We start from the raw sequence: 12,971 nt of genomic DNA, 5'->3' as shown, positions 1-12,971 counted from the left end.
ATCCAGTCAACTTCTCCTTAGTACGATGACATGTGATGATGTCACAATGTTGAGGTACTGTACATAGAATGTTGACCGACTGCCTGAGGTCTTTGTGGCGACAGGAAGGCAAGATGGAAGGTATGTAATATAAATCTTCTGCAATACATATTTTATATTTATGTCTATATGGCACTCCCCTAGCTGGCTGACACCAGAGAGTAATACATCAGCACAGCATCCAATTGCTTTGATCTCCTTTAGCAATAAGAATTCTATTGAGATAACAGGAAACACATAGGAGATGTACAAACCTCAGAAGCTGTGCAGAAACACTTTAGATAACATACTGGGGAAGACTTATTACAGAAATACTGGAAGGGAAATTGGCCAAAAAATGTGGAGGACATTTTGTGCACCAAATACAAGACATATTTTAAGCTCTTTTTTCATTATTTTGTGCAACTTTTTTTGCACCTTTTCATCACTCAGCAGGTGGCTGAGAAATCACTGTAGTCAAATCTGTCTGCAAATGCAGTGGTTAGGAATTTATCATTGTGACTTTTTTTTGCAAAAGAGTCGCAAATCCCCCAATTTTGGTGCAAGTCCCCCCTGGCAGGGACCATACTTAGAAAAATGATTAGGCATAGGCAAATGGTTTAATCCCTAGAGGACAACCTTCCCTAACATATGTCACTCTATGATACAAAACTACAACTCTCAGCATTCCCTGACAGTAAGGACATGCTGGGAGTTGTAGTTTTGCAACAGCTGGGGAGTCATAGGTTGTGGCTTGTTGCCCTAGGCATGTGTCTCTCTATATGGTACCCAACTACAACTCCCAGCATGCCCTGAGTTTTAATAAATGTGAACAAGCCTGTCCCCCTAAAATATTTTTTTTTACAAAATACAAAAATAAGTAAATAAGCAAACATATTTGACACCACCGCGTGCAGAAAAGTGTGAACTATCAAATGTTTATGTCCCCATGCGGTGAACGGCGTAAACGTAAAAAAATACTAAAATCCAAAATTGCTGAATTTTGTTAACATCACCTCACAAAAAAAACACACACACAAAAAAGTAACTAAAACATCACATAGACACAGATTAGAGATTTCAGATACGCAGTGTATTTCAGACAATAATAAACCATATAGAACATGGGTCACACATTGTACGTTGCCAATAAATAAAGTTTTCTCTCTGTTTTTCTCCAACAGATTATGTGAAAACACTGATTATTGTGGTGGCTGCAGTGACTGCAGTATTATCGTGGGGTTTTACTTGTTGTATAGTGGCTGTTTGTATCCGGTAAGTTACTGGCAATATACTGTATATATTAATTATTATTAGCTAATAAAACTGGGCACATATGCCTCTTTTACTAAACAATATTTTTAATCAAATGTTCTTACTTTTTTTAAAACTTTTTTTTACCTTTTAGAAATAAAAGGAAAGCTCAAAGAGACAATGCTGACCTACGGGAAATAATTGTCCATAAGATCACAACCAGCAAATCTGACCAAATTTTGGACAGATCAATGGAACATGAAGCTGTCCAACCATACAACATGCCTATACCTACACCAAGGCGATCTCCGGAGAAACTCACCAAAAAACAGAGAGAAATCCTGGAGAGTAAGGAAAGGCCGATAACTGATGACATCATAGACGCTTCCCAGAGGATCCTCCAAACACAATTTGCGGCAAATGGACTGCAATCCTGTTGGGGGGCAATACGAGGATTTCTACCAGCGTTTGGCCCTTCCGTCCAAGTTCATTATGATGACGATCGTTGTCACGCATTCACATCCTGCTTCAGAGATGGTAACATCTTTATTGCTGACAGCATTAATAGAACACTTTCACATGCAGGGGAGAGGCAGCTAAAGCAGATTTACAGTTCTGTTGCTCATGATCCCCTAAAAGTGGTGACATTTCTGGATGTGGAACGGCAGCCAAACAACCTTGACTGTGGACTATATGCAATAGCCAATGCAGTTGAGCTTCTTATTGAAAATGGAAATCCATCATATGCATATGATAACAGCAAAATGAGAGCCCATCTAGCCCTCTGTATAGAGAGAGGGTTCTTCAGCCCCTTCCCCAAGGAAGAAATCCTTCCCAGCGACATGACCCGCAGGCCTGAGGATGCTGAAGAGCCCATCGGCACTGAGTAGGAGGAGCCTCATTTTAGGTGGAAGCTTCATAAGCTGATATTATATAGAACCAAAAGGATGGACTGGTTCCAGAAGAACTATTACTTATAGTGTAGTAGTAACTATTAAAATAAATGTATCAGATTAAAAAAAAAAAATCTAAGCAAATGCATTCATCATAATTACCGTATTTATCGGGGTATACCACGCACCGGCCTATAACACGCACCCTCATTTTACCAAGGATATTTGGGTAAAAAAAGTTTTTTACCCAAATATCCATGATAAAATGAGGGTGCGTGTGTGCGCGTGTATACCCCCATACACCCCCAGGAAAGGCAGGGGGAGAGAGGCCGTCGCTGCCCGCTTCTCTCCCCCTGCCTTTCCTGGGGTCTAGAGCGCTGCTGTCGGCCCTTTTCACCCCCTGGTTATCGTCGCCGCTGCCCGTTCTGTCCCCCTGACTATCGGTGCCGGCGCCGATAGCCAGGGGGACAGAAGCGGCGCCGACAGCCAGGGGGAGAGAAGGGGCAGCGGCACCCATTGCCGGCGCCGCTGCCCCGTTGCCTCCCCCCATCCCCGGTGGCATAATTACCTGAGTCGGGTCCGCGCTGCTCCAGGCCTCCGTCGTGCGTCCCCAGCGTCGTTGCTATGCACGGCGCGGAGCTCTGACGTCATGCGCCGCGCCGTTCAGCGCATAGCAATGACGCCGGGGATGCACGACGTAGGCCTGGAGCAGCGCGGACCAGACTCAGGTAATTATGCCACCGGGGATGGGGGGAGGCAACGGGGCAGCGGCGCCGGCAATGGGTGCCGCTGCCCCTTCTCTCCCCCTGGCTGTCGGCGGCGCTTCTGTCCCCCTTGCTATCGGCGCCGGCACAGATAGTCAGGGGGACAGAACGGGCAGCGGCGCCGATAACCAGGGGGTGAAAAGGGCCGACAGCAGCGCTCTAGACCCCAGGAAAGGCAGGGGGAGAGAAGCGGGCAGCAACGGCCTCTCTCCCCCTGCCTTTCCTGGGGGTGTATCGGCGTATAACACGCACACAGACTTTAGGCTAAAAATTTTATGTTTTTTGTTATACGCCGATAAATACGGTATTTTTTTCATTTTTTTATTTTTATTTGAATTTCTTGTCATATAGAAAGACAAATCAAAAATGTTAGAAACAATTATTACGTATTTCATGCTGTTGTGACTCTATCTACAACAAAATTATCTATCTAATCATCAAAAATGGAAAAAGCTGATATACTTGCCAACACTCATTTCTTCAATAACATTATTTCTGTTAATAGTAAATAATTCTTTATTTTGTGATTATACATAAGCACCATATAAATTTAAAAATCAAGGCCGACATTTATCATTGTCTTTAGACTGCTTTTTGTGTCTAGAAAAGGTGCAAGCAGGGTTTATTTGCACCTTTTTTGTGCCTTTTGATTCACACATTTCTGCTGATTTTGAGTTGCAATCCACTGATTTTGGCAGTACACATGATATGGAAGGGTTTTATGAATTATGCCTTTTTGTGAAAAGGCGCAAAGCCACTGCTTTTTGGTGTATGTGAAGAGACAAATTTCAGAAAATGTGACCTGCACAGAATTTATCAAATGCTCTGTGACCATTTAATAAATTTGGTGCTCCTACACACCACCAGCACACAAAAAACAAAAAAGTAGATATCAGCAGTCATCCTGGTCTGGTCGATGCCCGACGTCCCATGGGTGTACAGTACCAGGGAGCGAAGGCGTACCTGTACGCCCTTGGTCCCTAAGTGGTTAGTGAAGTGTGTGTGTTTCACTTTTTTTCTCTTTTTTATAAATTTTTTAGGTAGTACTACTACTCGCAGCATGGAACAGACTGTTCCATGATGGGAGCTGTAGTACCTGTACTAATAGACAGATCGCCCCGGCTGTCACTCCTAACACCCTATGCGATTGTCCTTTCTATTGCAGAGATGGAGCAGTTTTCTCTTGCGCTTGCATCTCTGCACTGTACTCTGGCTGGCCAGTGATGTGAATAGAATTCACGTAACTTATTCATATTTCCTGCAGATAGCTGTGATTGGCCAGATGGTTCCATTGGCCAGACATTCTGCCAAAATGTCTTTCGACTCTATGAGGTACAACTGGACTACTGGGGTGTATTTGGGTAAGACAGCAGCAGCATCAGACTAGTTGACTAACCGCACCGGGACTCTCCCGTTGGTGACAGTGACTAGGCTTCTTGCAGCTCAGACAAGAGGATGATCTTCTAGTTGCATAGGTTCCAGCATGGCCTGATAGTCCCTATTCTTGACTCGGGATGTGCACATCAGATGATAGTCTCTGTGTTTGGTTGTAAAGTCACCGACCTGATGTCTTGAACTTGTACTCATCAGATTTCACCTTGCTTGATGGCAAACTTCTGCTCCGCCTGTAGAACTTTCAAGTGGTGCTGCGCAGCCTGCTGCCCTGAAGGGGACATATGGGGAAGAGAGGCATACACGGCATCCAACACTTCAGTGAAACAATTCTTCAAAATGTTCATCCCCAATATAAACTCAGCGGACCCCTTATTTGTCACACTAGTCACAATCACTCCCTGCCCGCTAAGTACATGCTCTCCCAACTGAATGGTTGGCTCCCGGTATCCATGTCTGGGGACTGGTTGCCCATTTCCCTCAACTACTCTGAAGTTAACATAATCAGGCTTACACAATAAACTAGCATCCCAATGCTGATAGAAAACACTTTTAGGTATCGAAGCACTTGTGACCCTGTATCTATCAACGCCTCCAACGGTACACCTTCTACAATAACTTTTACATAGGGGCAGGAGGCGACATAAGCTAAGAGTCCTGACTTAGGGCGTTCCAGGATTGGACCTGATGACTGTTTTCCTGAGGGCAGGTCTGCGACCTCAGGGGATATCCGTTTAAATCATAGCACTGCATTTTCCAATCTCCTAACTTATTACAGTAAGTGCAAAAGGGTCTTTGAGTCCCCGAAGGTATATTGGGTGGAGGATTGTGGTAGTTGGGATTGCAGGGGGTAGGAGCAGGGGCAGGTTTCTTAGGCAGGGGTGGTTCACGGTCAGAGGGAGCAGGCAGCATGGCCAGCTCCTTTAAAGCATTGGTCAGTTGTTCAATGTCCTGCCAAACTGTCTGTAAGTCTGAGGCTGCAGCGACTGGCAAAGTGGATGCATGGGGGACAGATGACGGAGGTGGTCTAGTTCTGTCTACCGCCCCCTAGTGGCTCTTGGACGGGTGTAAGGGCTGCACAAACTTCCTCTAACTCAGTCCTGGACTCAATCACTTGGATAGCCAGTCTTTTGAAAGTGGGGAATGACATATTAGGGTATTGGACCGCTAACATTCTCAGCTGGGCTTTGTCCCATTTGTTAAGGGCCCCATCAATAAATCTGTCCATTAACACCTTGTTGCCGTGCTCGGGGGTTATACCATCTAATTTTTGAACAGTCTCTAGGGCATTCTGCAGGCAGGGGCATAGCTAGAAACCCCAGGGCCCCGGTGCGAAAAATTGCCCTGGTCCCCCCCCTACCACCTGACGACCCACTTCCCCAATCCTGAATGACCCCTTACTCAGCCACACAAAGATATCAGTGTCTACAGCACTGATGGTACACAGTCAGGAGAATACACAACGATATAAGTGACTAACAGGCAGGGCCAGACAGACAAAACAGACATTTAAGAATAAGCAGCCCTTTTTTCTGGAGGGGGTCCAACTGCTGGGACCCCCACCAATCACCTTGGTTCCAGTTGCTCTCCAGTTGTTATAAAGCTATAACTCCCATCATGTCTGGAGAACCTCAGGCATTATAGGAGTTATATTTTTGCAACAGATGGAGAGCCACAGATTAGGGTAATGCATCACCCATCATCACTGCGGAACTTACAAGTGACTCCAGCTCTGATGGGACAGTCAGGAGAATACAAAATGATATCAGTGACCTGAGGGACGTCTTCTCTGTTGTCTTTTCTTTTCTTCCTCATCTGGTCCAGATGTCAGGACTTCTTCCAGCTCCATCTTCTCTGCAGAGTCTGACATCCAGACATCATTAACTCCTCACTTTGTCAGTAGATCCTCATCCTCTGTATGAAGACAATAATCATTATAATTCTGCTAAATACTGTACCCCCTGAATATAATACTGCCAAATACTGTATCCCCTGAATATAAAACTATCATCCACTGTACCTCCTGCATATAATACTGCCACCAACTGTACCCCGTGAATATAATACTGCCACCTACTGTACGCCCTGAATATAATACTGCAACACACTGTACCCCCTGAATATAATACTGCCACCGACTGTACCCCTAAATATAATACTGCCACCTACTGTACCCCCTGAATATAATACTTGCACACACTGTATCCCCTGAATATAATTCTGCCTCCTACTGTACCCCCTGAATATAATACTGCCTCCTACTGTACCCCCTGAATATAATATTGCCACCTACTGTACCCCTGAATATAATACTTCCACACACTGTATCCCCTGAATATAAAACTACCATCCACTGTACCCCCTGCATATAATACTGCCACCCACTGTACCCGGTGAATATAATACTGCCACCTACTGTACCCCCTGAATATAATACTTCCACTTACTGTACCACCTGAATATAATACTGCCTCCTACTGTACCCCCTGAATATAATACTGCCTCCTACTGTACCCCCTGAATATAATACTGCCACCTACTGTACCTCCTGAATATAATACTTCCACCTACTGTACCCCTGAATATAATACTGTCTCCTACTGTACCCTGAGAATATAATACTGCCTCCTACTGTACCCCCTGAATATAATACTGCCACCTACTGTACCTCCTGAATATAATACTGCCACCTACTGTACCCCCTGAATATAATACTGCCTCCTACTGGACCCCCTGAATATAATACTGCCACATACAGTACATACACACACATCATTCATACATACAGTACAGAGGCGTTGCGACCCGGGTGCGGGGGGTGCAGCCCGCACCGGGTGACACCAACCTAATGGGGTGACACCAAGACGCTCTGCAGCACCCACCCCCCATCTGTGCCCGACCGGCCTACCATCCGTCAGCCCCCCCCCCTGTACTGTGTGTGCGGTGCGCCCGTCCGTCAGCAACCCCCCCTTTCACCTGCACTGTGCGCCCGTCCGTCATCACACCCCCCCTCACCTTCACCAGCACTGTGCCCGGCCTCCGCTCCCACATCTGCGCTGGCCTGACATCACACCGCATGGCCGCGCAGGAGAACGTCAGTTACGTCACTCGCAGGGCGCCCGGTGAGAAGGAGCGCTGCGCTGGATGGGTGAGTGTGTGTGTCTATCTCTCTGTCTGTCTCTATCTATGTTTGTGTGTGTGACTCTGTGTGTGTGTGACTGTGTGTGTGTGTGTGTGACTGTGTGTATGTGACTGTGTGTGTGTGACTGTGTGACTCTGTGTGTGTGTGACTGTGTGTGTTTGTGTGACTCTCTGAGTGTGTGTGACTCTGTGTGTGTGTGACTGTGCGACTCTGTGTTTGTGTGACTCTGTGTGTGTGACTCTGTGTGTGTGACTGTGTGACTCTGTGTGTGTGTCTGTCTGTGAGTGTGTGTCTCTCTGACTGTGTGTGTGTTTGTGTGTGTGTCTCTCTGTGTTGTATGTGTTTTTTGTGTGTGTGTGTGGGGGGGGGGGGGGGTTGAACCAGCGATCTATTGTGGGGAGTCTTTGACCCATTGTGGGGAACCTGCAAGGGAACCTGCGGCCTAATGTGGGGAAACTACTACCAAATGTGCGGAGTCTATGCTACCTAATGTGAGGAGTCTATGCTACCTAATGTGGAGAATCTGTGCTACCAAATGTGGGGAGTCCATGCTACCTTATGTGGGGAGTCTATGCTACCTTATGCCCTTATGTGGGGAATCTATGCTACCTAACGTGGGGAAACTGCTACCTAATGTGGGGAATCTCCTAGAGTCTCCTAGGACTGTATCCACCTTTTCCAGCCCACGGGAGCACCTGAAAGCTGAACTAATTTATGCTGGAAAAGTCATCAACTGCCGAGCCGAGAAGTTTGTGACGAGTTGAATTTACTGTAGTTTGCTCATCTCTAAGTAATATATTCAGAGGGCGCAGTGGGTGGTAGTATTATATTCAGAGGGTACAGTATGTGGCGGTATTATATTCAGGTGTACAGTATGTGGCAGATTTATATTCAGAGGGTACAGTATGTGGCAGATTTATATTCAGAGGGTACAGTATGTGGCAGATTTATATTCAGAGGGCGCAGTTTGTGGTAGTATTATATTCAGAGGGCGCAGTTTGTGGTAGTATTATATTTAGAGGGTACAGTATGTCGTAGTATTATATTCAGTGGGTACAGTGTGTGGCGGTATTATATTCAGGGGTACAGTATGTGGCAGATTTATATTCAGAGGGTACAGTATGTGGCAGATTTATGTTCAGAGGGCACAGTGTGTGGTAGTATTATATTCAGAGGGCACAGTGGGTGGTAGTATTATATTCAGAGGGCACAGTGGGTGGTAGTATAATATTCAGTGGGTACAGTGTGTGGCGGTATTATATTCAGGGGTACAGTATGTGGCAGATTTATATTCAGAGGGTACAGTATGTGTTGGTATTATATTCAGAATGTACAGTGTGTGGTAGTATTATATTCAGTGGGTATGGTGTATGGAAGGTTTATAATCAGAGTATAGTGTATAGTAGTATTATATTTAGAGGATACAGTGTCTGTCAGGTTTATAATAATAATTGTTTTCATATAGAGGATGAGAATGCACTGACATAGTGAGGAGACGTCTGGGCGTCACATTCTACAGACAGAAGTTTTAGCTGGAACAAGTCCTGGCGGTATGTACCATCTGAATTAGATAAGGAAAGACTATAGAGAAGACGTCACCTGTAGTCACTGATACCATTGTACATTCTCCTCACTATAGAGAAGACCTCACCTGTAATCACTGATATCATTGTGTATTCTCCTCACTACAGAGAAGACGTCACCTGTAATCACTGATATCATTGTGTATTCTCCTCACTATAGAGAAGACGTCACCTGTAATCACTGATATTATTGTGTATTCTCCTCACTATAGAGAAGACCTCACCTGTAGTCACTGATATCATTGTACATTCTCCTCACTATAGAGAAGACGTCACCTGTAGTCACTGATATCATTGTTCATTCTCCTCTCTATGTCCTATCAGAGCTGTAGTCGCTTGTCAGTCCTACAGTTAGGTCAGTGAAACTACAACTCCCAGCATAACCTCACCACTGCTCAAAGGGGTACTCTACTGGAAAACATTTTTTTTAATCAACTGGTGCTACAAAGTTAAACAGATTTGTAAATTACTTCTATTTAAAAATTTTAATCCTTCCAGTACTTATTAGCTGCTGTATAAGCGATTCACAGGAAGTTATTTTCTTTTTTAATTTCTTTTCTGTCTGACCTCAGCGCTCTCTGCTGACACCTCTGTCCATGTCAAGAACTGTCCATAGTAGGAGCAAATCCCCATTGCAAACCTATCCTGCTCTGGACAGTTCCTGACATGGACAGAGGTGTCAGCAAATAGCACTGTGGTCAGACTGGAAAGAACTACACAACTTCCTGTGGAGAATGCACCAGCTGATAAGTTCTGTAAGTATTAAGATTTTAAATAGAAGTAATTTAAAAATCTGTTTAACTTTCTGGCACCAGTTGATATAAAAGTAAATGTTTTCCAGTGGAGTACCCCTTTAAGTAATTCTGGGAACTGTATATTTCAATGGTGAAAACTTCTTTAACACTTTCCTATTCTGTGGCAACTGGTATATCTGATTATTATACTGGAATTTCTCACAATGCGCTATAACAGTGGTGTCTGTCACAATAGGCTAAAAACTTACTGGGGGGAGGGGGGAGGTATGGGGGTGACATCATTTTCTACCGCGCCGGGTGACACCAACCCTAGCAACGCCACTGATACAGTACATATACACACATACATAATACATACGTACACACACATACATGCACATATCATACATACACATATCATACATACACCCGCCGCCTCCAGATCCACCCCCCACAGAATACATCTCCACACATCATACATACATCTTGTTTACACACATCTAACATTCATACACACACATCATTCATACAGTACATACACACACATCATTCATACATCATACATACAGTACATACACACACATCATTCATACATCATACATTCAGTACATACACACATCATTCATGCACACACATCAGCAATATCTGCTGAAGCAAATATGCAGCAAAAATACGCACACGTGAACGCACCCTTTGGGTAGGGTCACATGTAACAGATCAATAGTGTATGTTACTCTGCTGATCCATCAATGACTTGACCCTATAGTGAGCCTCCAGCTGTTTTCCCCCATGTCCTGCTTGCATGTGCCCACGGTGCCTCGCAGGTCCCTGTGTGGCTGCTTGTTAGTGGCAGATTGCTGTTGTGAGCAGCATACAGGGGGGAAAACAGCAGGAGGCACTCTATAGAGTCAAGTCATCGGTGGATCCGCAGACATGTAACCCTACTCTAATGTTAATCTGATTTATGATGAGAAGTTTGCACAATATATCATTTTTTTCTCTAACTTAAAGGGGTTCTCTGGTGCTTACACATCTTTTCCCCTATCCAAAGGATAGGGGATAAGATGCCTGATCACGGGAGTCCCGCCGCTGGGGACCCCCGGGATCATGCACGCGGCACCCCGTTTGTAATCAGTCCCCGGAGCGTGTTCGCTCCGGGACTGATTACAGGCGACCACCGGGCCGGTGGCGTGTGACGTCACGCCTCCGCCCCCGTGTGATGTCACGCTCCGCTCCTCAATGCAAGCCTATGGGAGGGGGCGTGACAGCTATCACAGCCTTTAACCCCTTAACGACGCAGGACGTATAATTACGTCCTGCGCCGGCTCCCGCGATATGAAGCGGGATCGCGCCGCGATCCTGCATGATATCGCAGCGGTCCCAGCGCTCATCAACGGCCGGGACCTGCGGCTAATACCACACATCGCCGATCGCGGCGATGTGCGGTATTAACCCTTTAGAAGCGGCGGTCAAAGCTGACCGCTGCTTCTAAAGTGAAACTGAAAGTGACCCGGCTGCTCAGTCGGGCTGTTCGGGACCGCCGCAATGAAATCGCTGCGTCCCGAACAGCTGACCGGTCACCGGGAGGGCCCTTACCTGCCTCCTCGGTGTCCGATCGACGAATGACTGCTCCGTGCCTGAGATCCAGGCAGGAGCAGTCAAGCGCCGATAATGCTGATCACAGGCGTGTTAATACACGCCAGTGATCAGCATAGGAGATCAGTGTGTGCAGTGTTATAGGTCCCTATGGGACCTATAACACTGCAAAAAAAATGTAAAAAGTTTGAATCACCCCCCTTTTCCCATAAAAAAAATAAAATAGTGTAAAAAAAATAAATAAATAAACATATTTGGTATCGCCGCGTGCGTAAATGTCCGAACTATAAAAATATATCATTAACTAAACCGCACGGTCAATGGCGTATGCGCAAAAAAATTCCAAAGTCCAAAAAAGCGTATTTTGGTCACTTTTTATACCATTAAAAAAATGAATAAAAAGTGATCAAAAATTCAGATCAAAACAAAAATCATACCGATAAAAACTTCAGATCACGGCGCAAAAAATGAGCCCTCAAACCGACCTGTACATGGAAAAATAAAAAAGTTATAGGGGTCAGAAGATGACATTTTTAAACATATAAATTTTCCTGCATGTAGTTATGATTTTTTCCAGAAGTGCGACAAAATCAAACCTATATAAGTAGGGTATCATTTTAACCGTATGGACCTACAGAATAATGATAAGGTGTAATTTTTACCGAAATATGCACTGCGTAGAAACGGAAGCCCCCAAAATTTACAAAATGGCGTTTTTTTTCTGATTTTGTCGCACAATGATTTTTTTTTTCATTTCGCCATGCATTTTTGGGTAAAATGACTAATGTCACTGCAAAGTAGAATTGGTGACGCAAAAAATAAGCCATAATATGGATTTTTAGGTGGAAAATTGAAAGGGTTATGATTTTTAAAAGGTAAGGAGGAAAAAACGAAAGTGCAAAAATGGAAAAACCCTGAGTCCTTAAGGGGTTAAAGGAGTACTCCAGGATGCAAAAATTTTCATTCAGACTGCCGTCAGTAAAATAATAAATATATATACGCACCAGGGGAGCGGCCTCCGCCGCAATCCTTTTCCTGGTTGCCGGTGGTCGGTGAGTCACACTGCTGCTCAGCCTATCACTGGCCGAGGAAGGACTTAGCTGCGGCCAGTGAATGTCAGTATGCCTCACCAACCACCGGCAACCAGGAGAAGGATCGCGGCGGAGGCCGGTCTTCTGGAGGCATCAGGGGAGCGACAGCAGGTATGTATATTTATTATTTTACTGCCAGCAGTCTGAATGAAAATTTTTGCATCCTGGAGTACTCCTTTAAGATATTAACTGTAAGTAAATTAACTGCCAGTGTTTTATAACCATGGCACCTCCAGCTGTTGCAAAACTACAACTCCCAGCATGCCCAGACAGGATTTGGCTGTCCAGGCATGCTGAGAGTTGTAGTTTTACAACAGCTGGAGGCACCATGGTTGGAAAACACTGGCTTCTGAGGTCAGAGGATGTCACTATGTGCAACTACTATGAAGTGAGGGCAGGAGTTCCTGCACTAACTTCATAGCCATGCCGTAAATGAACGGCGCTTCATGCCCCTTTTCTAACCCCCGTCCTCCTCCATGCTCCTTTTTTCCACCCCCCTGTCCT

At 45.1% G+C, this 12,971-nt stretch overlaps 1 protein-coding gene across 1 annotated transcript; it reads left to right on the top strand.

Annotated features, from left to right (window-relative positions):
• Positions 1-1,115: 1,115 nt before the first annotated feature.
• Positions 1,116-2,212, top strand: LOC130360598 (uncharacterized). The gene is made up of 2 exons (XM_056563141.1): positions 1,116-1,293; positions 1,427-2,212. The coding sequence occupies exon 2, from the start codon at positions 1,524-1,526 to the stop codon at positions 2,160-2,162; it is 639 nt and encodes a 212-aa protein (XP_056419116.1). The 5' UTR covers positions 1,116-1,293; positions 1,427-1,523; the 3' UTR covers positions 2,163-2,212.
• Positions 2,213-12,971: the final 10,759 nt, after the last annotated feature.

This window comes from Hyla sarda, chromosome 3 (genome assembly GCF_029499605.1).
Source record: "Hyla sarda isolate aHylSar1 chromosome 3, aHylSar1.hap1, whole genome shotgun sequence".
Lineage (NCBI taxonomy): Eukaryota > Metazoa > Chordata > Amphibia > Anura > Hylidae > Hyla > Hyla sarda.
The sequence above is the reverse complement of the archived record's forward strand: the minus strand, read 5'-3'. Positions and strand labels throughout refer to the sequence as shown.